The sequence below is a fragment of the Suncus etruscus genome, chromosome 7, assembly GCF_024139225.1.
Source record: "Suncus etruscus isolate mSunEtr1 chromosome 7, mSunEtr1.pri.cur, whole genome shotgun sequence".
Classification (NCBI taxonomy): Eukaryota; Metazoa; Chordata; class Mammalia; order Eulipotyphla; family Soricidae; genus Suncus; species Suncus etruscus.
This window is the reverse complement of record NC_064854.1, coordinates 51,425,600-51,450,761: the sequence shown is the minus strand read 5'-3', so window position 1 is coordinate 51,450,761 and position 25,162 is coordinate 51,425,600. Positions and strand designations below refer to the sequence as shown.

The following is a 25,162-nucleotide window of genomic DNA, read 5'->3' as shown; positions in this document are numbered from 1 at the left end:
TCCCCCCATTCCTTCATTCTCCTTCCTGTCACCACCACAGTCCTCAGCCAGTGACTAAGTTTCATTGTGTTGGGCTCATTCTTAGCACAATGATTCATGCTTCTCAGAGTGAGAGACCATCCCATAACTATCTCTCCCTCCCTTAGTCACTTAGCATCATCCCCTCCAGTGCCAACCACTTGCCCCCATAATAGTAGAGTAGCAGGAGCAGGTCACCTAGCAGCCTGTCACTTCTCCCAGCTGTTATCTGAATGTCTGCAGCCTCTGAGTTGCGGAGACAGAAAGGGGTTTGCTCTTGTTTCAGGGAGCAGGAGCATTAGGGCTACATGGGTGTAATTTTTCATAGTGACTTGCCCTAAAAACCTGAACTAGAGCTCCAAGCTCTATGTCTGAATGAGCCATTCAACTGAGGCAGGAAAACAGCCACCTGTACCTCCACCTGCCCCCTTGCAATGCTCTTTCTAACCTACGGGGGTTTAAAAACAGTCTCTATCTGATACTCCATAAAGATCATTGAATAAATTCATTAGCCCTCTAGCTGTACTACAGAACTTATGGGGAAAAAAACTACTTTGTTAATAATAACTTATGGAAAATAACTACTTTGGTTGGGGCAATTCATAGCAGAGCTTTGGGATGACTCCTGGCTCTGCACTCAGGCATCACTCCTGGTGGTATTTAGGGGACCCTATGGCACGCCAAGGATAGAACCCAGATCAGCCACATTCAAGGTGAGCGACCTCCCTGCTGTACTATGGCTCCAGCCCCAAGAATAAACCCCCTTTTTTTTTTTTAAATACTTTTTTAATAACATTTGTCTCTTTACACCTGAAATGTTTTTGTTTCCACTAGTTTTCACTCCTGGCTAAAAATCTTAACAGCAAACATCCTTGATTTTGTGTCTCCTGCTCCATGCTCAGAACTCAGGCCATGGTTCCTGAGAGCCCATCAGTGTGGTGATAGGTGACAGGATAGTTCAGCCCTGTGCAAGTCATCTTCACCAGCATTTCCCATTCCCACCCTCTCTGTCTCTTCTTTCTTCCTCTTTCATTCTGAACACATTCTCCCCTGCAGACTTTTGGACAGCGCATATTGGGGTGCAGAGAAACGACCCTTCGCCCACCTGGGCCCTTCTCAGACTAAACAAGCAGAGACATTAATTCCGTACAGATGCTTAAAGAGCAAAGATAAATCACATATACGTGGATAGTTTTCAGGTTCATGATTCCACAGTTAAGTCCACAAAATCAGGGGTAGGAGTGTAATGGCGTGAGGAGAGATATAGAGTTCATGAGAGGAAGGATGGTTTCATCAGCTGAAATTGTCTCTGCTGGCTCCCCTCACCCCTCAGGAGATCTCTGATGAGAACATTATTTGAGTAGAGAACTGTTCTGGGCAGTCTATTCTAGAAGGTTCTGCTAAATCTCCTGAGATGCATGCCCCTCCCCTCACTGTGGCTGCATATGCCAAGGTGACACATTGGCATTTGTCAGCTCTGGACATCATGGGGAAAGTTTCCGGTCATTTTTGGGGAGTTGGAACCCTCATGAATTCTGTGTGCCTGAGGCCAGCTACTGCACAAAAAGCAGCAGACACTGCGTTCCCTCTTCTGAGCACTGCCTTGTGAGAGGGTAGCTGTTGTTTACACCCAGGGTTTGCAAGTTATAGGTCCTCAGGCTGGAGTTTGTGCTTCTGTGATGTCTGTGTGCCTCAGCCTGCTCCTGAGTGTCTGGAGACAAGCCAGCTCTCCAGCTGTTATCTTGCTGTACCTTTAGGCTTCCTCACTGCATCTGTGCTTGTGCTCAGTGCTGTGTGGCCAAGCTGGGACCAATATCCATCGGTCTGTCCTGGATCTTCTCCCTCACTCCACTGACAGAGTCCAGAGATTGACAAGTGAGCTTGCCATGCCTGCTGACTGCACTCTTAGACACAGACTGACCAGATGCTGGAACCCCAAAAGTCAAAGAACTTTGCATTATGAAATGCATAATATTTAATTAGCTTTGTAGAGTAAATATGGTAAAAAAAAATATTCCCATAAACTCACTCCACTTTGTTAGCTCCAATAGTTACAAGGGCCTGAAAATCAATAGAGAAGTAGTTTTATTCCATTCTAGCAACTTGATTAACCAAATTTGGGGGGGGCACACCTGACAATACTCAGTGTTTACTCCTGACTGCACTCAGGAGTTACTCTGATGTGGCTAGGGACCATATGGAATGCCAGGGATCATACCCAGGTTTGTCACATGCAAGGCAAGCGCCTACCATGCTATACTGTCATTCCAACCCCCTTTTTTTAGTGGGATGTGTTTTTTGGGGTCACACCCAGTGGTGCTCAGGGCTTACTTCTGGATCTGCATTCAGCATGTGTCAGCTGCATGCAAGGCAAGCCTCTACCTACTGTTTTCTCTCCCCGGCTCCTTCAATGATCTTGACTCTGGCCAAGTGTACTGTGATGAATTTGTTGGCTTTTGTATATTTTGAAGACCGATTTTGTCCAACAGGGTCATTGTTGTATTTTATTTTCCTGAGGTGGGGAAGGGGGACGAGAGTTTCATATCCAGCTGTGCTTAGAGGCACTCCTGGTGCCCCTTAGAGGGCCCATATGGGGTGCCGGGGATCAAATCCAGGTTGGCTGCGTGCAAGGCTGGTGCCCTCCTCACTGCACTATCTCTCTGGCTTCTTGGGTTGTTGGTAGCAAGAATCGTGCTAGTTCCAAATTATCGAGTGGTGGCCAGTCCCACAGGAAGAAGAAAGACTAGCTTCCCCATGCATCTTTCTTTTTTTTTTTTTTTTTTTTTTTTTTGGTTTTTGGGTCACACCTGGCGGTGCTCAGGGGTTACTCCTGGCTGTCTGCTCAGAAATAGCTCCTGGCAGGCACGGGGGACCATATGGGACACCGGGATTCGAACCAACCACCTTTGGTCCTGGATCGGCTGCTTGCAAGGCAAACGGCGCTGTGCTATCTCTCCGGGCCCTCCCATGCATCTTTCTTTCTCTTGCACAGGAACTTCTCCTTGCAGAAAAGTGGGCTAAAATGAACAAGCTTCCCTTTCCAAAGATCGACCCTAATGTGTTTGATCGGGAAGGGCTGAAGGAGTGCTATGTCTTCAAACCTAAGAACTGCGACATGGACACAGACTGCCCCACCATCATCCACTTTGTTCTAGCCAACATCAACTTCAGGAAGTACAAAGCTCCAGGTAGGTGCAGCGTGGGGTGCTGGGATATAAAAGGTGAGGGAGTGTGCGTCATTGGGGTGGCCCTGGCAGCCCATGCACCAGCAAGGCCCCCCTCCCTGGATACCCCCTCCTCCCCTTAGTCCCTTGGCCTCTCCCTCTTTCTCACCCTGCAGCCCCTTACTCTCCTACAACACAGAAAAATGCCTGGAGTTTCCTGTGTTGAGATGAGTGTCATGAGGGCTGTTGGAATTTTGTGTACTGATCGTGGGAGAGAGGCCTCATTTCCACACAAACATTTAAAAAAATATGTGGGGGGCTGAGACGTGGCTCAGCAGAAGAGCACAAGCTTCATTTGTGGGCCTAGGATGCATACCTCCACCCACAAACATACATTTTCAATATGTTTAGTGTTTGAGATTCTGGCAGCTTCAGCTGATGGTCAGATTAATGCAGTCTGGCAACACCACATGGCTCATGATTTTAGGTTGCCGTGTTCAAGCTTAAGGCACAGCATGATGATCTCCTTTGGCCTGGTAGAAGCTGAGCATCAAGTAGGCACCCCACGGAGTCTGGTATACTCTCTTTTCCTCAGGGAAAATACTCAGCATGCCCTCAGAGATCTATCTTTTAGTGAACAAATAGGAAGCAATGGCCCTCCCCATTGCAGCTGCCCACTTGGGGGACCTGAGTTCAAAAAGTGCTGACAGTTCTTAACCTCTGTTATGGTGCAAAGAAGATGTAGTTGATATAAGACAGACAAGAAAAATGCACCAATGAATTTGAGAGGGAAATTCCCTGAAAAGGAAGCATGGTTCTAGAAAGCAGAGAGAGGCAGGAAAAGGGCTTGCCAGTGTGGTGCTTTGAGTTGACCCTAACCCAAGAGGAGGAAGGGCAGGCTCATCCCATGCATTCTGTCCAGTGAGTGCAGCTGATGGAACCCAGAGAATGTTCTGTCACTTTCTGTCCAGGAGGGCCTGTTTACTGATAACCTTAGACACCTGGGCCAGTGAGGCAAGGAGGTAGAATATTGGTGTGGGTTGCCTGGATACAATCTGGGAAGAGGGCTCAAGTATAGCAGAGAGGAATGGGGTGGGGGGAGCAGTAGGGCGCTTGCCTTGCATGCAGACTACCCAGAACGGATCCGGGTTCAACCCCCAACATCCCAATATGGTTCCCCAAGCCTGCCAGGAGCAATTTTTGAGTGCAGAGCTAGGAGTAACCCCTGAGTGCCACCAGGTGTGGCCCATAAACAAAAAAAAAAAGAAAAATTAAAAACAAAGAGCTGGCCCAGGTCACCCTGCACCCCACCATGAGGCAGAGTGCCAGGAGAGCCTGACATCATCTCTCTAAGAGTTTGGAGTGGCACATGGAACCAGCCCTGCTTTTGGGGAGCAAAGCAGCCTCTACCTTTAAAAGGTACTTGAGGGAACCACTAGGAAATGGGGAGTGACCATGTCCTCATGCACCAAGCACAGGGTTCATGAGGGATTCATGATGAGGGGCCATGGAACATGCAAACACACAGCTCTGACGAGGCCCACCAATTTGTGTGGTTAGCTGTGTGCCGAGTGTAGTAGAGAGACTTTGCTCTTTGTAGAAAGACTTTGTCCTTTTCCAAATTACCCCATCTCAGCCTTCTGATATTATAGGTGTTCCCAGAGAAACCCAGGAAGAGAAAGAAATAGCAGATTTTGATATTTTCGATGACCTGGAATCTCCATTTTCAACTTTCAACTTCCAGTATCCAAATCAGGCTTTCAAAAGACTACATGATCTGATGCACTTCAATACCCTCAACAACATTGATGTGAGTATCTCCTGCAGTCCTTGGCACTGTTGCACTGTCATGGAGTTGGACACAAAACAACCATGTAAAATTCACAAATAAGATCCACGTCTTCATTGGGGCCAGAGAGAGAGCACTGGGGGCTGGGGGGGGGGGTGGGGATTGCTTAGCACATGGCTGACTTGGGTTCATTCCCCAGCCTCCTATATGATCCTTTGAGCACCACCAGGAGTGATCTCTGAGTGTAGAGCCGGAGTGACCAGTGAGCATTGGTAGGTGTGACCCCAATATAAACAAAAGAAATCCACGTTTCCATATTGACAGAGCACATTTCACTTTGGAAAGAAAAGTGATTAAAAGGATTTATACAGGGGGCCGGAGAGATAGCATGGAGGTAAGGCATTTGCCTTGCATGCAGTAGGACAGTGGTTTGAATCCCAGCATCCCATATGGTCCCCCAAGCCTGCCAGGAGCGATTTCTGAGTATAGAGCCAGGAGGAACCCCTGAGCACTGCTGGGCGTGGCCCAAAAACAAACCAAAAAAAAAGAAAAGAAAAGAAAAAAAGAAACTCGATTATCAACAAGTCATCTCGGTGTTGATCATTCCTTTTATTCTTGGCACTGCCAACTCTGCTGCTGAGGTTCTGGAAATTCTCCCCTCTTGAACCAGAAACTCCGCTGTGTGCTGGGGATCTTGCTGGCTTGCCACTGCACATCAATGTTTGTCAAAAAGTTTTGTCACTTGGAAAGCCTAAGTTCAGTGCTACTGGTTTTTTATATTCAGAGAAAAAAAGGTTCAGAAGGAAAGGAAAAAATGGAGAGTGCTCAGCCTGTCTCTCTAGGACAAGGAGGAGGGTTTAGTGTGTCAAGATCACAAAGCCTCATTGTCTGTTTTGTCTGGATTGGCTTGAAATTGGTAGGGATTAGTGTGTGCCTGTAATGGTTACATCATAAGTTTTCTTGTTTTGTTTGTTTGGTTTTTGTTTTTGTTTTGGGGCCACACCTGGCTCTGTGCTCAGAAATTGCTCCTGGTAGGCTCGTGGGACCACATATAGGGATGCTGGGAATCGAATCCAGGTACTCCTAGGATGGCCCTGAACAAGGCAAATGCCGTACCACTGTGCTATCTCTCTAGCCCCTATAAGAAGTTTATTAATTTGTACCCAAATGCATTTTTCCCCAATAAGCTCTATTCCTGCAGCTCTCAAATACTTTCTTGTCAGTCTTTGTTGGGATTTAATTCTGAGTGGCAGTTTACATTAACGAGGAATTTTTAAACTTTTTCACTCATAAGCCCTTTTTATATGTAAAATGTTATACATCAGGGGTACATAATTTGTAGAGGTGCATAAAACTGGTATAGAGAGCAGTTACTGATAGTAAGCCCCATAAATAGGTGTATTTTAAAGCAACTGGAAAGCAGTCTGTTACCCACAGACCTGCAGGCAGCCACCACCAAAGTGTCACTGAAGATTTGGGGCAGGGAAGAGGCTTGGTCTGGAAGGGTTTGGCCTGGGCTGTGGTCTTTGGGGGTGAGTGAGGAGTGTCTGAATGTGAGTATGTGTGGAAGGGAGTGTTTTGTGAGTGTGCCATTGAGCTCTGCATGTGTAAGTCAGTTATGTGTGAGTGGTTATGTGAGTGTCTGTAAGTGTACGGGGAGTTGTGAATGTGGCTGTCGGAATGGGTGTGTGTTTCTGTGTGTCTCTGCTTCTCTTTATGTTCTGTAATTGAGTGTATGTCTATTGTCTGCATGTGTCTGTGTGCTTTTTATCTGTGTGTGTGTGTACACGTCTGGGTGTGTTGTCCGTGTCTGGGTGTCAATCTGTGAGTTTGGGTCGGTGTTTGTTCTCCCTGGGTGCAACTGTAGACCCCCACCCTCCAGCTCCCTCCCCTTTCCTGTGCTAGGAAGGGTAATGGATCTTGCTAAGGGACAGCAAAGGAGAGTCCCACAGTGATGGCATTCCTTGGCTTGTCACTGGAGAGTCACTTGCCCAGGGCAGACACTAATCGCTTTTGAAGTCCCCAAGGACAACATGGCTGGTAGGTGGGACCAGTTATGGGCTTGGTGCTGACAATGGGGAGGTTAGTGCTGACAGCCATGAGCACTAACTCTACCCTCTTAGACTATGGGCTGGCCTGCAGCCTCCTGCAGGGTCATTTTGAGCTTGTGCTCTCAGTGGTGGCCCAGCAAAGCCCCTTCTTCAGCTCACAGGGCTGGAGTCTGACCCACCTCTGCCCTTTCCCTTTGCAGCTTTTGTTCCCTAGAGCAGCTGCCTGGCTCTACTCCCCTGGCATTAGGGTTTGCAGTGGCCATGCTCCAAGGTCTTTAGAGGTCTTTGCTCTACCATGGTCTGTGTGGCTCTGAGAAATATTATAAAAAGAGAGTTTCCGGACACTGCTGACCTTGGGCTTCTGATCTCTTTTCACACGCTACTTCGTCACTGGCAGTGGGGAGCCCTCATGAGCTCACAGCATCCAGCAGAGGGGGATAAGTCAGATCCTGAGCTGCCACTCTCTGAGCAAAGAGAACGTGAGAGGCAGATGTGGTGAAAACAGTCTCTCTTCAGTGCCTTCTGCTTGGAGAGACAAATTTAGATGTTTTTCAAGCACTACTACTCCAGGCCTGCGCACACACGCCTGAGCCCTGTGCTTCCTCTCTGGCCCTCACTGACACGATTCTTTGAAGTCAGAGACTGACAGATAGGTCAGTGCACAGACACCCCAGACCTACTCAACTTTTCTCCTTGTGGATTCCAAGGAGGGCACCAAGCAATCCTCCTTCTTCTTATTCATCCATGAGGTGCATCCTGAGAACCAGCTAGTGTCAGGATGTGGGTTTGCCCAGCAGATGCCAGTGATGTCTCCTAATGAGTTTTCTCAGCCCTTTAGCCACACCTGACAGTGCTGGGGGCTGACTCCTGGCTCTGTGCGCCTTGATCATTCTCCTGGAGGGCTTGGGGGACCATCTGAGTTGCCTGGGATTAACCTAGGTCAGTTGTGTACAAAGCCAGTGTCCTCCCTTACTGTCTCTCCATCTGCTTGCTTTCTGCTTTCCCACAAGCACACCTTCACTTCCCACAATCCAAGAGTTTCCCCACTGCCTCTTTGTAAGACTGTCCTTGTGTGTGGGGTCTCCCGCCCCATCCTGCCTCTCCCCTCATCCTTTGTCCCAGAACTGGCCTTTTTCCTGTTCAGTCAGGCTCCAGGAAGTACTCTGTGTTCTTTCATTTTATCAAGTTGTTTGTTGTGCTTTTGGGCCACACATACAGGTACTCACTATGTTTACACTGTGTAACCCTCACAGGTTACTTCTGGTTCTGTGCTCAGGAATCACTCCTAGCCCTAGTTGTGTTCAGGGGATCATATGGGACACTAGGGATCGAATCCAGTTCAACTGTGTGCAGGGCAAGCGCCCTCCTCACTGTACTGTCATTCCAGCCCCATCATTTTATCAGTTTTTATTAGTACTCTTCCCTGTTCTAAGTGGGAATGAAAAATCTACAACACTAGGAAGGCCCCTACTTTGTAACCCATTGTTCTGCTGGGACAGAAACACTAACCAAAGTTGTGATCTCTGTAGATTGGGGCTTCATCTTTTTCTCTATAAATGTCATTTTTGGTTCTCTCATTTTCGCATGTGGAAACTCAGCACTAGCCAGCAGGTTGCTTATCATCTCCATCTCAAAACCAACTTCCCCTTGGATGTGTCTTCCAGTGTTGTTTCTCTAGTCATAGGGTGGCAGGGTCACACTGTTGAAGGATCTGGAAGCTCTAGGAATTCTGGGGGATGAAGCATAAAATCAGACAGGAACAGGTATCATGCATCATTTTTTAATTTAAGAAGAAATTTTTTTGTTTGTTTTGGGGCCACACCTGGTTATGCTCAGGGCTTATTCCTGATAGCTCAGGACTATCACTTTGGCCCCTTGAGAAGAAAATTTTAATTTGATCTTTTGCTTTTAGTTTTACCCTGTATCAGGCCAGAAAAGTTGGACTTGGCAACAGATGTAGACCTGGGTTTAGCATCTTCTATTTATATCATCACAGTTGAGTATTTTCTGTAGTAACCTGAAAAAAAATAGTAGTTTCCCTAGTATTCCACTGCCACCTGCTGGTTAGAATGCAGTCATTGTATTTGCATTTCCTAGTATATATAGGTTTGGGGGGTCACACTTAGCAGTGCTCAAGGGTAACTCCTGGCTCTGCATTCAGGAGTCATTTCTGGTGGTGCTTCAAGGACTAAATGCAATGCAGGGGTGAAACCCGGGTTGGCCACGCGCAATGCAAACATCCTACCCACTATGCTATCACTCTGACCTTCGTTCTCTAGTTATAAACCTAAATAAGTATTCATCTTATCTTGTAGTAATGGCCTGTTGACTAGCCACACCTATCAAGGTCCAGTTAGATAAGTCCACAGGCCACAATATTTCTGTGGCTGACTTTTGGATGTTCATGAATTATAAATAAATCAATGTCAAAAAAAATCTGGGGCCAAGTGATAGCACAGAAGGTAGGGTGCTTGACTTGCTGAACTAGGTTTGGTCCCCAGAATTCCCTATGGTCCCCTGTGCTTGCCAGAAGTGATTTTCAAAGCCCAGCCAGGAGTAACCCAAACACCACTGAGCATTGGCAAAGTGCTCCTCAGAGTAAGACTGGTGCTTGATTTGAGTGTTTGCTGGACATGACTTAAATCTAATCCTTTCTGGGCCACATCCCATCTTGTTTCCTCCCTGCCCTGTCCGTGGACATGGGCAGACTATGGGGTGTGGGAAATCCAATGTGCCCTTTTCCAGGTGCAGCTGTCCATGCTTCTGACAGTTAAGCTGGGAGGGGGGAAGTTCTTTAGCACTGCTCCCCACCTCTTTAGGCTAAGGGGGTGTCAGAGTCTCTGAGGATCCTATTTCTACACTTTACTGACCATACACAAAGTTCTGGAGTAAGTAATGGCATGTGTCAGCTGTGCTGAAACATTGTGTGAGAATAGTGACCCCCTTACCAGGTGCCATATTGTATTTTTTGTGGTGGCAGCACTTTCTGTAATGTTCTCCAAACACTTCTGGATGAGACTCTACTAAGTGGAACCTTTCACTTGCACACATGTGACACAGAGAGACCTGGGATATTGGGGAAATACTTGGTTTTTTTCACAGTGCTCCTGCAGCCCTCAATCTTGTACTCACTCTCTGCAGGTGATCCGGAGTGCTATCGCTGAAAGCATCGCGTACAGAAGGCAGAACCCCTCTCGGTACTCTGTCTCCCTCAGCAGTGTGGAGGCTGGAAGGTTCTTCAACAAGGAGCCTCTGAGCAAACCCTCCGCATAGTCGACACTGGGCCCCGCGGGATGGCATGGACATGGGGCAGCTCGAAATGCCTTGACAACTGGATTTGAAAGGACAGCACTGACACCAGTACTCACTCCAGCATCCATTCCAGTACTTACCTATACCCACCCAAAACCCACCTTCATACCCATCCCAGTATTCACCTCATACTCACCTTATGTTCATCCTACTACCCACCCACATATCCACTGACATACTTACCCCAATACCTATACTAATACCCACCCCAGTACCCACATCAGTATTACCCCAGTACCCTATATCAGTACTTACCCCAGTACTGACCAGACTGACTGAAGCTCAGAGTTGCAGGTTCCTTTGAGAGCATTTCTCTTCCATGGTGAGGCAGACCAGTGGTGTTGGTTGTATCAAAATACACTTGACTGCATCTTTCATCAGTACATATTTCCTGTGGCAGGAGTTTGAGACATATACTTTTCTCTCCCAGATATTCCTTACTAAGTATTTTATATGATCTCTTTTTTAAAATGTGGTTTCTTTTTAGACCGGTTAACAGTTCCTATAACGATCATTAAGACTGTATCATGTGTAAATGTTACTTATGGGCCAGACTTTTTCATGCTTGAGACAACACTATTTTTTTATTTATATGTGCACATAGAAATATATAAAGTAAAGACAGCTCTATGCGGTTCACATGAGCAAACTGAATTCGTGGTACTTCTTTTACGAGACTTTGCACCATTGGCATAAGAGGCATCAGGGCATGGGCAACCCATACAACAACCCAACCCATACAACACACACACACACACACCACAATTCATTCAGCCCCACCATCTGAGTTCTCCCAAGCTGTAATAGTCAGAATAACACCAGATCAGATGGGTTAGCAAAGGCAAAACCCACTCACTGAGGAGTATATGGTGTGCTGCCATGACTAAAAGGGGCTCAGGTTTGATCCAAGAGAAAGGGGAAGAAACCTCAAATGGAATGAGCCCAACACCTCAATGAGAGTCTAACTCAGAGTGAGAACCCTGGGGTTTAGCTTGGGACATTTGTGGTACCTTCCCTCAAGCCCAATGTAGTGAGACGTGAGCTGACAACTGCCCCTTGATTACAGGTGCACACTTAAGGATGAGAGGACCAAGCCGTTCCTCAACATGGTGGCTTCTCACCTTGGTCCACAGGTTCCATGCTGAGTCCTGAGGGATTCCCTCAGAGCCTCAAGTCTGATGCTGGTGCCTTCAAAGGACAATGGAAGACTCACTCACTCAGCCCCCATGGAGGGAATATAACAATAAGGAAGCATATCTTTGTTTTCTGGGGCACCTGCAAGTTAGCCCCAAAGGGAAGGGTTCACATGCTTTGTATTCAAAAGGCCTGGATTCTATCCTGGCACCATATGATCCCCTGACCCTTGACACAGCTGGATGTGACCTCTAAATCAAAAAGCTTTTAAAGTTGGTTGAGAGTGTGGCCTCGCAGACATGAGGCCCAGATCACAAAATGCCCTCTCAGAGTGAGCATGTCTGCTAAATGCCCTCTCCTCTCAATGTGGGCCCTTGAACATTTTCTCCAAGTACAGTGTATGGACCTTATTTTTGAAAAGACATTAAAAAGAAAAAAAAAGCTGGAGCCATAGTATAGAAGGAAGGGTATTCACCTGCCCTATATGAAGCAGACCCAGAGTTGATCGCTGGCACTCAGGATGGTCTTTTGAACAGTTTCAGAAGTGATCCCTGAGCAGCCCTGGCTATGCTCTCAAAGCAGCATAAAACCAGTCATTGCTAAATAGTGGGAATCATTCTCCAAGCCAACGTGCTCCAAAACCTGTGAGTTATCCAAGGGAAAAGCCCAGAGCCAGCCAAGGCCCCAGGAACATGGTAGTGGGAATGGGGAATGGTACCCAGCAACATAACCTTAACGGGTCCCTTTGCTTCTAGAAACTCTCACTATCAATTTGGGGTTCCTGTTACTGCAGGGAGATGTGCCAGCTTACTGCTGGGTGCTGTGAGGCTGGACCTGATATTGGCACCTTTGCTCATTCATTAGAACAGGAGCTGCCATCGGGGGTCCTGGACACCCAGCAAGTGTACTTGGGTATTCCCTCTGCCTGACTGGTGTTCCTCCTATTCTGGTCAACCATGCCTACAACAAAGACAGGACTTACTCTGAGCCCATTTTTCAATCCTAGGGCTTCCATGAGGTCTAAATAGTGTTCAGGCAGAAGCTGGACTGTGTGAGATGATAGAGCCAGGAATGGGGTATGCAGGCAGAGGCTGGACTGTAGAAGATAATAGAGCAGTGACTGGGGTATGCAGGAAAAAGTTGGACTGTAGCAGGGACAAACATGGCTTGGGTTTGATTATAGTATGTGATGAAGGTATCAGTATGTAGAGAGGTTAGAGGTATCAGATGAAAGAACCACAAGGAAGAGTGGGTAGAATGATAGGACTGCAGAAGGTGACAAAGTCAACTGGGTTGTGTAGGTAGAGATTTGACTTGGTAGGTTACAGTCATTGCAAGGTTGTGCAGGAAGATGTCAAACCATAGCAGGTTATAGAGCCAAAAGTGGTGTGTGCAGACAAAGGTTGAACTGTAGTGGTTAATGGAGCTATGGTTGTGATGTTCCAGCAGAAGCTGAACTGTAGGCAGTGGTAATGCCATGGTAGGGAGTATATATAAGACTAGACTGTTGCAGATAATAGAGAAGGGCTGATGTGTCAAAGGTCAGGCAGTAGCAGGTAATAGAACCATGTGAAGGCAGAGGTTGGACTGTAGTGAGAGTCATGACAAGGTGTGAGGAAAAAAATCAGGCTGTATCAAGTGATAGAGTCAGGGATGTGGTGTACAGGCAGAGGTCAAGTAGTAGTGGGATGAGAGTCATGACGGGTATTGAGGAAGAGGTCAGGTTCTAGTAGGTCATAGAGTCAGCAAGAAGAGGTTGACTATAGCAGGTGATTGAGACATGAGTGTGATGTAAGGCAGAGTTTTGACAGTGGGTAAGAGAACCATGAATTGTGTGTGGTCATTAGTTTTACTGTAGCTTATGAGAGTCATGGCAGGATGTGCTGACAAAGGTCAGATTGTAGCTGGTGATAAGTGAGGTGTACAGGCAGAAGTTAGACTGGAGAAAGTTATAGAGTCATGAACAGTGTGCAGGCAGATGTTGGGCAGTATGAATGATTGAATGATGGGGTGTGCAGAAAGACAACAGACTATAGCAGATGATACAACCATGGCTGGGGTGCACAGGAAAGGGGTGACTATTCCAGGTGATTGAGTCATGTGTAGTGTATAATCAAGTCAGAGTGGTGATGATCAGGGTGTGGCTTCATGTGCAAGCAGAAGGCGAGTAATGGGTGAAAGACATGGCTGGGTGTGAAGAAAGAGATAAGACTTAGTGGATGACAGATCCATGGGTGGGTGTGCAGACAACCTGGACCATCACAAGTAGCACAGACATGTCTGGGATGGGAATGTAGAGGTTTAACTGTAGTGGGTGAGAGAGCCATGGCTATAGTATGCTTACAGAGGTTGGACTGTAACAGATTATAAAGCCATGGATGGGTACTTAGGCAGACATTTGACTATATCATGTGACAGAAATGGGTAGGATGTGCAGTCAGTGCTTTTATGTAGTAGGTGGCAGAAGAATGGTTGTTCTGACTAGGCAGATGTTCAACTGAAATTGTTAAGTCATGAACAGTGTGCACAGGTAGGGTTCAAATTGTAGGGGATGAGAGAGACATGGCTGGAGAGTGTAGGTTGATTTGACAGTAGTCAAAGATCTGTGAGTGGAATGTACAGACAGTGGTTTGTCTGCAGCGGGTCATAGAATCGTGGTAGGATGTAAAGGCAGAAGTTAAATTATAGCAAGGTATTGAGCCATGAATGATGTGTGTAGGCAGATATCAGGTTGTAGTGGTCAATGTGCTCTGGCTGGGGGGTAGCTGAGGTTGGGCTAGCAAGTGATAAAAACATGAGTGGGGAGAGAGCAGTGATAGAGCCATGTCCGGGAAGTTCAGGCAGACATTGGACTGTTGCAGGCTATAGAGCCATGAATGGTATGACCAGCCATTGTTGGAATTTAGCAGATGGTAGCCAGGGCTGGGGTGTACATGCAAAGATCTGTCTGTTGTGCCAACAAGTTGACTATAGCTAGGACAGAACAAAAAAATGGTGTGTACACACAGATTTATGACTATAGTGGATAATATAGTCATGATGGGTTTTGGATGCTGGTGTTTGTAGTCATGACTGGGGTGTGCAGGCAGATATTGGGTTTTAGCAATTATTAAAACCATTGGTGAGTTGTGAATGCTGTACTTTGATTGTAGTAGGTAGTAGAGCCATAGATGGATTTTTCAGGCAGTTAGGACTATAGTAGATGATAGAACAACTGCTAAGGTATGTATGCAGCAGTAGGACCACAATAGTATAGAGCAGGGGTCTCAAACTTGCGGCCCGCGGGCCATTTGCAGCCCTCCGTACAACATTTTGTGGCCCGCGGCCGGCCTTCAAATATCGCAATATTCGCGAGTATTCGCTTACCGAATAATCGGAATAAAAATCACATTAGTAAGAAAAAAATTGCATTAAACATTCGCATACCCCAAGCAGTTCCATTTGGGGTATGCAAATATTTAATGAGATTTTTTGCGATTTTTTTCTTACTAATGCGATTTTTTATTGCGAATATTCGGTAAGTGAAATCCCTTATGTGTCCCTGCCTTACCCCAACTTTGCCTCCTGCGGCCCCCAGGTAAATTGAGTTTGAGACCCCTGGTGTAGAGCCAAGTGGTGTGTGCAGACTGAAGTCAGAGCCATGTGCAAGCAAAGAAGATTGAACTGAATATGGTGCAATTTTTTTGCTGGTTTGTATAGAATTCAGACTTTAGGTCCTGGAGAGATAGCACAGCGGCATTTGCCTTACAAGCAGCCAATCCAGGACCAAAGGTGGTTGGTTCGAATCCCGGTGTCCCATATGGTTCCCCGTGCCTGCCAGGAGCTATTTCTGAGCAGACAGCCAGGAGTAACCCCTGAGCACCACTGGGTGTGGCCCAAAAGAAAAAAACCAAAAGAAGAAAAAAAGAATTCAGACTTTAGAATGTGGTAGTCTTGGCTGTAGTGTGAAGACAAAAATTCACTATTATAGATTTTAGAGCCATTACTATGAGGTGCCAGCAGATTACAAGATGTAGCAGGATATGTGATCATAGAAGTGGTGTTCAGTCAGTGCTTTGACTGCAGATAATAGAGCTGTGGCTGAGCTGTGTCAACAAGTTGGACTGTAGCTAGGACAGAATCAAGAAAGGTGTGTACACACAGATTTATGACTGTAGTGGGTAATAGAGTCATGGATGGGTTTTGGATGCTGGTGTTTGTAGTGACTGAGGTATGTAGGCAAATGTTGGGCTGTAATGGGTGACAAAACTATAAATGGTGTGCAGGGATGATTTGACTGTCACGGATAATTATTGTCATGACTAGGGTGTGTAGGCAGAGATTAGACTGTAGAGGTGATAGAACAATGAGTGGGGAGTGCAGGCAGAAGTTGGTCTTAGTAGTTGTTAGAGCCATGGCTATTATTTTCAGGAAGGCTTCACACCATAGCAGGCGATATAGTGTGAACACCTGCAATGTTTGGAGTTTTGACTTTATTTGGTGATCAAGTCATGACTATATTGAGTTTGAACTGTAGCAGCTATTAAACAGTGCTGGTTTATTCAGGGAGTTGTCATATCGTAGTGGTTGACAGAGCCATGGCTGTGGCATACAGTCAGAGGTTATACTGTAGCATGTCACAGAACCATGGGATGGCATATGCAGAAAATGGTTTAACTGTAGTAGGTTGTAGAGCTTTGAATGGTGTGAACAAAGGTCAGACAGTACCAGGTGAATGATGTGCAGGTAAAAGTCACCCAGTAGGTGATAGAGTCATGGCTGTGATGTACAGGTAGAGGTTTGACTGTAGTGGATGGTAATTCATATCTGAGATTGAAGGCACTAGGTTGACTATAGCAAAATTTAGAGGCAAGAATGGTGTGTGCAGAGATCGAGAGGGAGTTAGTGAAGAGTCATCACTGGGTTGTGCAGGCAGATGTTTGAATCATTGCTGAAGTGTGTCAACAGAAGTCAGACTGTAGTAATGATAGAGCCATGAGTGGAGTGTGCAGGCAGAGGTAAAAAAAAAAGTAGGGGTTGCTGTATACAAGCAGAGGTAACAGGTAATAGAGTCATGGTTGTGTGCACCAGAGGTTTAACCCTAGTTGGTGCTAAAATCATGAATGGATGTACAAGAGGTTGGATCACAGCAAGTGCTCTAATAAAGGCTGACATATGCTGAAGAGGTCAGATTGTAGAGTGATAGAACCATGGCTGCAATGTTTAGTCAGAGGTCATGCTGTACAAGATGATAGAACCATAGGTGATGGAGTCATGGCTGGAATGTGCAGTTAGGTTGCACAGTAGCAAGTAACAGCCATGATAAGTGTTTGCAATTGGAGGAAGGACTGTAGCAGATGGCTGGCACATGGCTTTGTGTGTAAGAAGTTTGACTGCACTGGATAGTAGAGTTATGATTTAGATGTACACAAGAAGTTGAACTTTAGCAAGTTACAGAGGCATGAGTCAATGTTGTAGACTAGCTTTGGTCCTCCAGATCTTGTGAACGGGTTCTTGGGGCCTGGATGCATTACAGGGCTTCTTTTATGTCCCCTTTGAGGAGAGTGGATACATGGGTGGTGAAATATGAACTATGATGAAAAAATGATGAGAGCATACACACATGCGTGTATGGAGAATAGTGTTCTGAGCTTAATATCTAAACTAGGGTTTTTTTATAAAGGGGGACGTCCCTGAAGCAAAGCAGTCCTTTCTGTTACAAACTACTCTGTGTTTAAAGACAAGGAGAGAAGAAATTGGTTTTTTGATGCTGAGTATTCCAGGTAAAGATAAATTTAATGGGGGCTATATTGCCTGTAAAAATCCTTATGTTAAGATGAGAAAGGTTTTACTATATACACAGCAGAAGAAAGTATATATAGATATAGATATGTATCAATTAAATGTTTGTAGTAAAGAAGACAGAAAGTTTCATTAACAGCACATCACATTTAATTATCCACACTGAGAGGGAAGACTCAGTAGGCCTATTGATGAGAGATTTTTCAGGAATCTTCTAGCCATCCACACTTGAGGGAAAAGACTTCTCAGTGACCTTGCTGGTAATATTTCCTCAGGAATTTTTGATCAGCTGTTCATGCTAAGATTATGAACCTCCTAGTGGGTCTTCTGACTAACTTCCTCTGAAAATATTAAGATTCCTATTATCTTAATTCTGTGACAAGTCAGGTTTTCAGGAAGAGGTAAGTAGGTGATAGGATTATGACTGAGGTGTACAGGAAGAGATCAGACTATAGCAGTTGATAGAACCATGGCTATGGTTGAAGTCAAAATTCATGCTGTTGCAGATGATAGACTCAAGGGTGGTGTGTATAGATATTGGTTTGACTGTAGTAAGTAATAGTGCCATAGTTGAGGTGTGCAGTCACAGTTTGAACTGTATCAGGTTACAGATCCATGAAATGTGTGCAGACAGAGGCAGGATGATAGGTTATATATTCATGATTGTCATGTACATGCAGAGATTTGGCTATAGTGGGTTGTGTTATGTTGTATGTAGGGGGTTCAGCAAGATATGAAACATGAACTGCGTTTGCAGGCAGTGGTCATGGAGAGTGTTGTGGCTGGGTTGTGTGCTGTGTTTTGGGAGTTTGGACCCTAGCAGTTGATAGGACCATTGCTGGGGTGTTCAGTTAAATTATGGTCAGATTATAGCTGTGATAGAATATGCTTGGGTATGCAGCAGAGGTTTAACTGAGGGAGATGGTAGAGCCATGAATAGTATGTGCAGGCAGAGTTCAGACTGTCGTGGGTAAGAGTTGTGGCTGGGGTTTTCAAAAAGTGATCTGACTGTTGCAAGTAAGAGAATAATGGCTGAGATGGTCAGGCAAAATTTAGACAGTAGCAATTTGCAGAGCCATAAGTGATGTGTGCGGGCAGTGATTTGACTATAGTGAATGATCTTGTCATGGTGGCATGTGCAGAAAAGTTGGACTATAGTTGGTGTTAGAATCATGGCTGGAGTGTGCAGGCAATGGTTGGACAGTAGCAAGATATAGATCTGAATGTTGTGTGCTAACTAGCAGGGGTTGGACTGTAATGGGTGATAGAGCGATGGTAGGGACTTGCAGGCCCATGTCAGTTTGTAGTGATTGCTAGATCCATAACTGGGGTGTGCAGACAATGGTGAACATAGCATGTGATAGAACCATGAATGGCATGTGTAGGCAGCAGTTTGATTTTATTAGGTGACAGAGCCATGGGTGAGCTATTCAGGAAGAGTGTAGCAGGTTATAGCCATGAATGGTATGTGCAAAGATTGGACTGTAAGGGGTAGAACTATGTGTTAGTAGAATCTCATAAATTCTATGTGTAGAATCAAGATAAACTGATATTCAATCAATTCAAACATATTAGAATCTCCAGACCAAGAATTTAAGTGCCAAAAACCATGGGACTAAGAAATCCCAAAAGCCTGGAGAGCATGGGGGATTGCGAGTGTTAAGAGAGGGCCAAGATGAGGGGCTGAGAGAGCCATGGAAGTTTGAAGCTTCAGTGAGGCTGGGTTTTACACCCACAGCAGCAAGTGCTGCCTCTGACAGGGGAACCCCTTGCAGGGCCATGTCAGGGATCAAGCCCTTGCAAGGAGTGACCAAAAAAAATATCTCACCCAAACAATCTCTACACATAGAGACCATAGAATCTCATAGATAGAACTATATGTGTAGTAGAAGTTTAACTGTAGCAAATAATAGTCATAGCTGGGTTGTGTAGATAGAAGGTTTAACTGTGGCAGGTGAGAGACATGGTGTTCATGCAAAGATTTTTCCGGAGCAGGTTATGGAACCATAAGGTTATAGACCTTTATTTGGGGGGGGGGGTTCTTGGGCCACACCCAACGGTGCTCAGGGGTTACTCCTGGCTATCTGCTCAGAAATAGCTCCTGGCAGGCACAGGGGACCATATGGGATGCTGGGATTGGAACCAACCACCTTAGGTCCTGGATTGGCTGCTTGCAAGGCAAATGCCGCTGTGCTATCTCTCCAGCCCCAGGTTATAGACTTTTGAGGGTGGTAGAACCATGTGGGATGTGCTTGTAGTAATTAGAGTATACTGTGTGACAGAGCCATGTGTGGGGTGTAGTGTCAGGTTCTAGCAGGTTAAAGAGCCATGGAAGGGGGGGGGGGGCAGGTGAAGAAGGTGTAGAAGATGGTAGAGTGCTGCCTGGAATGTGCAGTCTGATGTCTGACTACAGCACCTGATAGAGCCATGAGTAAGGTGTGTAGGCAGAGGTCAGACTATAGTGGTGATAGAGCCATGGCCTAATGGTACAGGCACAGATAAATCTCTACTTGTTGATAGATCTATGGGCAGGGATTGGGGGGCGTGCAGGCAGCTTTAAGGTGTAGCAAGAGTCATGATGGGGTGTCTGATAGAAATTGGACTGGGCGCATGCTAGAACATGAATGGTGTGTGCAGCAGAACTCAGACTGTTGCATGTGACAGAGCCATGAGTGGAGAGGTCAGACTGTTGCAGGTGACAGAGCCCTGGCTGTGGACTGAGGGGTCACCATCTCCCCAGGGCAGACTCTAAGCTGATTGAGGGTCATTTGCAATTAGAGTGGTGACTGTGGCTTCCTGACTTGAGGCTGAATGTGTCCTGGCTTGAGAATGCAGTCCCAGGTCAGCTGTTCCCTGTGCCATTCATAGTCCCTGTGCAACAAATACTCTCCTCAGGAGCTACTCAGGCTCCTGGGCACAACACCAGAGCTGAATCAGTTCTTAGAAACCCAGTTCCTCAGAAAGCTCTCAGACCCCCAACCAATGTCCAGTAGTGTCCTGCAAGACCATGGGCACACTGCCCTTATTCCCCCAAAGTACTGTGTTCTCTCTTCTGACTCTTCTCTTGGAGATAGTCATGGAGAATAATCCTCCAAACACACACATACAATTCCTGTCCTGAAAACACTCCTCTGACCAGGAATTCCTGAGGCTTGTCCTGGGTCACAGTATTCCCTTTACCTGCCCCAAATATTGTTGCCTGGCAACCTTTTCCTCTGCATGGCACCTGCATGGCCCTGCAGATCTCCCCTCTCCAGCTGAGGGCTGAAGTCCAGAAGGAGCTGACTTCCTGGGAAGCATGAGGTCAGGAGTGAGAACTGAACTGCCCTGAAGAAATGCAAACACTGAAAATGCTTAATAAGTGAGGCTACTCTCAGGCTCTCTCAGAGTCTCTCCATGATGCCTTTTAAAGGGGTCAGGCCTTTAACTTGATTTTCATTCAAACTGATATTAGAATCTCCAGACCAAGAATTTATGTACCAAAAACCATGGGACTAAGAAGTCCCAAAACCCCTGGGGAGGATGGGGTTTGGGGGGTGTTAAGACAGGGCTAGAATGAGGGCCTGAGGGAGCCATAGGAGTGTGGAGCCCTAGTGAGGCTGGAGGGACACCCACAGCAGCAAGTGCTGCCTCTAGTAGGGGACCCCTTGCAGGGCCATGTCAGGGCTCAAGCCCTTGCAAGGAGTGACCAAAAAAAATCTCACCCTAACAATCTTTTTGTCATGAGGAAAGTTTTTCATTTTTATAAAACTTTATCAGGGGGGCCGGGCGGTGGCGCTGGAGGTAAGGTGCCTGCCTTGCCTGCGCTAGCCTAGGACGGACCTGGGTTCAATCCCCCGGCGTCCCATATGGTCCCCCAAGCCAGGAGCGACTTCTGAGCGCATAGCCAGGAGTAACCCCTGAGCGTCACCGGGTGTGGCCCAAAAACCAAAAAAAAAAAAAAAAAACTTTATCAGGACTCTCACTAGTACTAGGGGTCATGTAGTGCTGGGGATTAAACAAGGTCTCCGATATGCCAGGCATGAGCATAGGTCCTGTAAATTTTCTACCTCCCTGCTGGCTGTTTTCTTTCATTTTGGGGGCATCGCAAATAATGCTCAGAAGAACCAGGGGCTCTTCCAGGCAATTCTTGTCCAATTGGGCCAGTAGTTTAACCTGAGGGCCAGAAAAAGGGAGGCCACTCAATGTTGGTGATTACCCAGCAATACTCAGGAGCCTCAAAGACCACAGCCATTGGTACTTTGGGGACCTTCAAGGCAACAGCCAAAAATACATGTGTTGGGGGTTAAACTGGGGTCATGCATATGAAAGACATGGCCCTCGATTATGTATTATCTCTTGGCCTCTTTATTTTATATTATATTATTTGTCTCCCAATCTTGGTAGTCTGGGTCCACTCCTAGAGATCCTTGACCCAGTTCTGAGGGTCTGATGTTAGCTGTTTGCACCTGACTTTGCCAGGAGATGACCAGGGCTAAAGTCATAACCAGACCAATATTGCTCAAGGGCTATGCAGTTCTGATTGAATTCAGGATCAAGCAGGAAAGACATGAGCTTTGTCCCATTTGAACTATCAGTAGGCTCCTTATTATTGTTATTTTTGAGGGCTCATTATTTTTCAAAAACAACAAGCAAAGAGAAACACACTCTTCTTTATATTCCCACTATGTTACAGCTGGTAGTGACCTGGTCTAGGTTCTTGTGTGGAAAATGATCTCTTAGGTATTATTGATCTTTTATGAATTTATTTGGTTTTGCAATAGCTGGCCATACTCAGGCATTACTCCTGTCTCTGTCTCTGCACTCAGAATCTCTCCTGGAGGTGTTAGGAGATGCCAGTGATCAAACCTGCATAGGTCATATGCAAGGCAAGCATTATCCACTCTGTTGCTCCAGAAGGCTCTTCTATTTAAGAGCTCTTTCTTTATTTCTTGTTTGTTTTGTTGTTGTTTTGGTTTGGTTTTTTGTTTTGTTTTTGGGTCACACCTGGCAGCACTCAGAAATTACTCCTCCCTCTACGCTCAGAAATTTTTCCTGGCAGACTTGAGGGACCATATGGGATTCTGGGATTTGAACCACTGTCCTTCTGCATGCAAGGCAAATGCCCTACCTCCATGCTATCTCTCAGGCCCCCTCTTTCCTTATTTTTTTAAATATATTTTTTATTTAAGTAACATGATCATAGTTGGGTTACAGTCATAACCAGAACACCCCCTTCACCAGTGTAACATTACCCCCCCTTCTCATCCCCTGCCTGTATTCGAAACAGGCATTCTACTACAGTTATTTGTTTTTAAGTTCAATAAGTTGTATTTTTTTCCTTAAAGGATGAGTAAAAAAATATAATAAAGGTGTGATAGTGGCAATCGCGGTTGTTTGCATAGGTCCAGAAAAATGGAGAAAATGGAAAAAAATCCTTGACCTGATTACAAAAAGGCCTCATCACAGAAGTTTATTGGCAGAAGACCGACTCTACGTTCCAGGCATACCAGCCCATCCAACTCCAGTCATTCTCAAGTTCCCGGTGAAACTTTTTCACACTTTAGCTATTGTTGGTATCAGATTCTTATATGTAAAGACTCTGAATTCTGTGCATTTCTTTCATCGATGTCAGGCTGATGTGGAGCATCCTCTAGTTTCAGCATACCATTCAATGCAGAGCTATCTGCCCTGCATGCAGACTGTTGCTGAGTCGTCTGGGTGTTGGGAGCACTCTTTGGAGTAAGTAAATGCCAAAGCAGTGGTAGGTCTTCCCTGGTAGAGACTTGGATCCTAGTAATGTTATAGACAATTGTGGTTGTTTCCATAGATGGTATCCATTGTTCAGGTGTGTGTGGGCGACGCCCATTCTTCTGAGGCCTGAGCCAAATCATTATGCCAATGTTCAGGATAAAAGGCCTAATTACATTACCAAATGTGTGTTCCCATCTCTATTAGATAAGAACTTGTTTGCATATGTATTATTTTCCCATTTTAATGTGTCTATGCAAAAGAGAAGCAATGCCACAAGATATTGATGGTGCATCTGGGGGCCGACGAATAAAGTCCAACATTCCCCGTAACTTGGTACATACATAAAATTTATACAGCTATACTCTTCTACCAGTATTGCTTATAAAACAGATCCCAAAGGGGGAAAATCAAACCATCAAATAACAAATCCAGTAGGCAAAATTGTCACTATATGAGGATATTTGAAAAGAGTTATAGATGTAAAGGGAATACATCTGAGATATACAAAGGAGATACATGTGACCCTTTTATGTTTTAAAAATAGTCAAGAGGGAGGGGGATGTTTCCGAGACAACACTTTGGTCTGTGGTTTGGACAAGCAAAGAGAGCATGGAGCCATGCCCTCCCCTTGTTGCCTGCTGAAGCTTCTGACTCCCCGAGAGGCCTTTGCATCCTAATGCTGGAAGTTGAAAGTTCAGCAGTCCCTTCCCAGCCCCTTGCAGGAACAAGGAAGCCTGGGATCTCTTTTAAATTGCACCTCACCGGAACTCACTTGCTGGGACCCTGATCAGTTGTCCATGAATAACCCTGGAAATGGAGAGGAAGGAGAGAAAAGGCTGTGAGGGGGGCAGCAGAGGCTGCATCTTCACCTTATCTTGGCCAAAAAGCCTACAGCATAGAACCTTGCAGTGACGCGTTGCCTGCTGAAGCTTCAAACCCCACCAAAAAAAATTACTGTGAAAGATATGTAATCCACCTTGGCCAAAACAAAAATCCTTAGTACAGAAAAATGGTTAAATGTGGGGTAACAAGAGCTGGGAGTGAGGGAGTAAAGGAATAAAGCCAGCGCCTGAACAGTGCTCAGATAATGACAAGCAGAGGAAAAACAATAATATCCATATATTTCTCATAAAGTTCCGCGCAGGGGCACAAGCCCCCGCACGGTTTCACAATGAACAGGTTTAATAAAAAAAATACCCTGGTAAGTCCTAATGCCAGAACCTATTGTGCTGCTATTCCCACCTAGGAACTCCTCCAAGGGACCCACCTCTCTGCCTTGCCCAGCCATGTGGCCAGGCAAAGCCCTGGAGTATTGGAGGAAGGAGGTAGAGAGGTTCTGGGGTGACCCATGGCCCGCACCCCTTCCTAGGCCTGGGTACAGAGGCCTTTGGCATGGCGGAGGGCTGCCAAACGCCATGCTGGCAGGACCTCCTGGTTCAGCTCCCAGGAAGGAAAGAGATCCTTCCGGAGCCAGAAGGCCAGAAGGTCAGAGCCCCCAACCCAGACCCTCCCTTTGGAGCCGGGAGGGAAATGGGAAAAGCCTAGGAAAACCAATAAACTCCTCCAAGGGACCCACCTCGCTGCCTTGCCCAGCATGTGGTCAGGCAAAGCCCTGGAGTACCGGAGGAAGGAGGTAGAGAGGTGCTGGGGTGACCCATGTCCAGCACCCCTTCCTAGGCCTGGTTACAGAGGCCTTTGGCATGGCGGAGGGCTGCCAAACACCATGCTGGCAGGACCTCCTGGCTTGGCTCCCAGGAAGGAAAGAGCCTTTCCTTATTTCTTAATTTATTAGTTCAAGTTTATTTCTTATTTATTGGTTTAAGTTGATATTATCTCTGTTGGCTGAACCAACCAGAGAAACAGGAACTTCTGTATTCTAGAAAGCACCTTTTCTTATATAGCCCAACCTTCCACCCCTGTATTACCTATCCTTGCCCTTTCTGCTACCTTACTGGTATATTCTATAAAGTCAATTGATTGGAACAACCAATCTAGACACCAATCAGATCATACATGCTTTTATATGGATTTTTTAAGATGATGTCATATTTCCTTAAGCAAATAAGGTCCAGAGGTCAACCAGTCAGATTATACATGTCCTTTTATGGGTTTGTAAGATGATCTCATAGGCTCTTATGCAAATGAGATATGTGAGATAACTGAGCAAACCATGTATGCAA

At 46.0% G+C, this 25,162-nt stretch overlaps 1 protein-coding gene across 1 annotated transcript in view; it reads left to right on the top strand.

Moving 5' to 3' along the window:
- PLA2G4A (phospholipase A2 group IVA) overlaps positions 1-10,300 on the top strand; it is a 109,478-nt gene extending 99,178 nt beyond the window's left edge. The window contains exons 15-17 of the mRNA XM_049777570.1: positions 3,011-3,206; positions 4,835-4,992; positions 10,164-10,300. Of these exons, the coding sequence (XP_049633527.1) occupies positions 3,011-3,206; positions 4,835-4,992; positions 10,164-10,295 (486 nt within the window). The 3' untranslated portion in view covers positions 10,296-10,300. The remainder of the gene's footprint in view (positions 1-3,010; positions 3,207-4,834; positions 4,993-10,163) is intronic.
- The last annotated feature ends 14,862 nt before the right edge of the window (positions 10,301-25,162 follow it).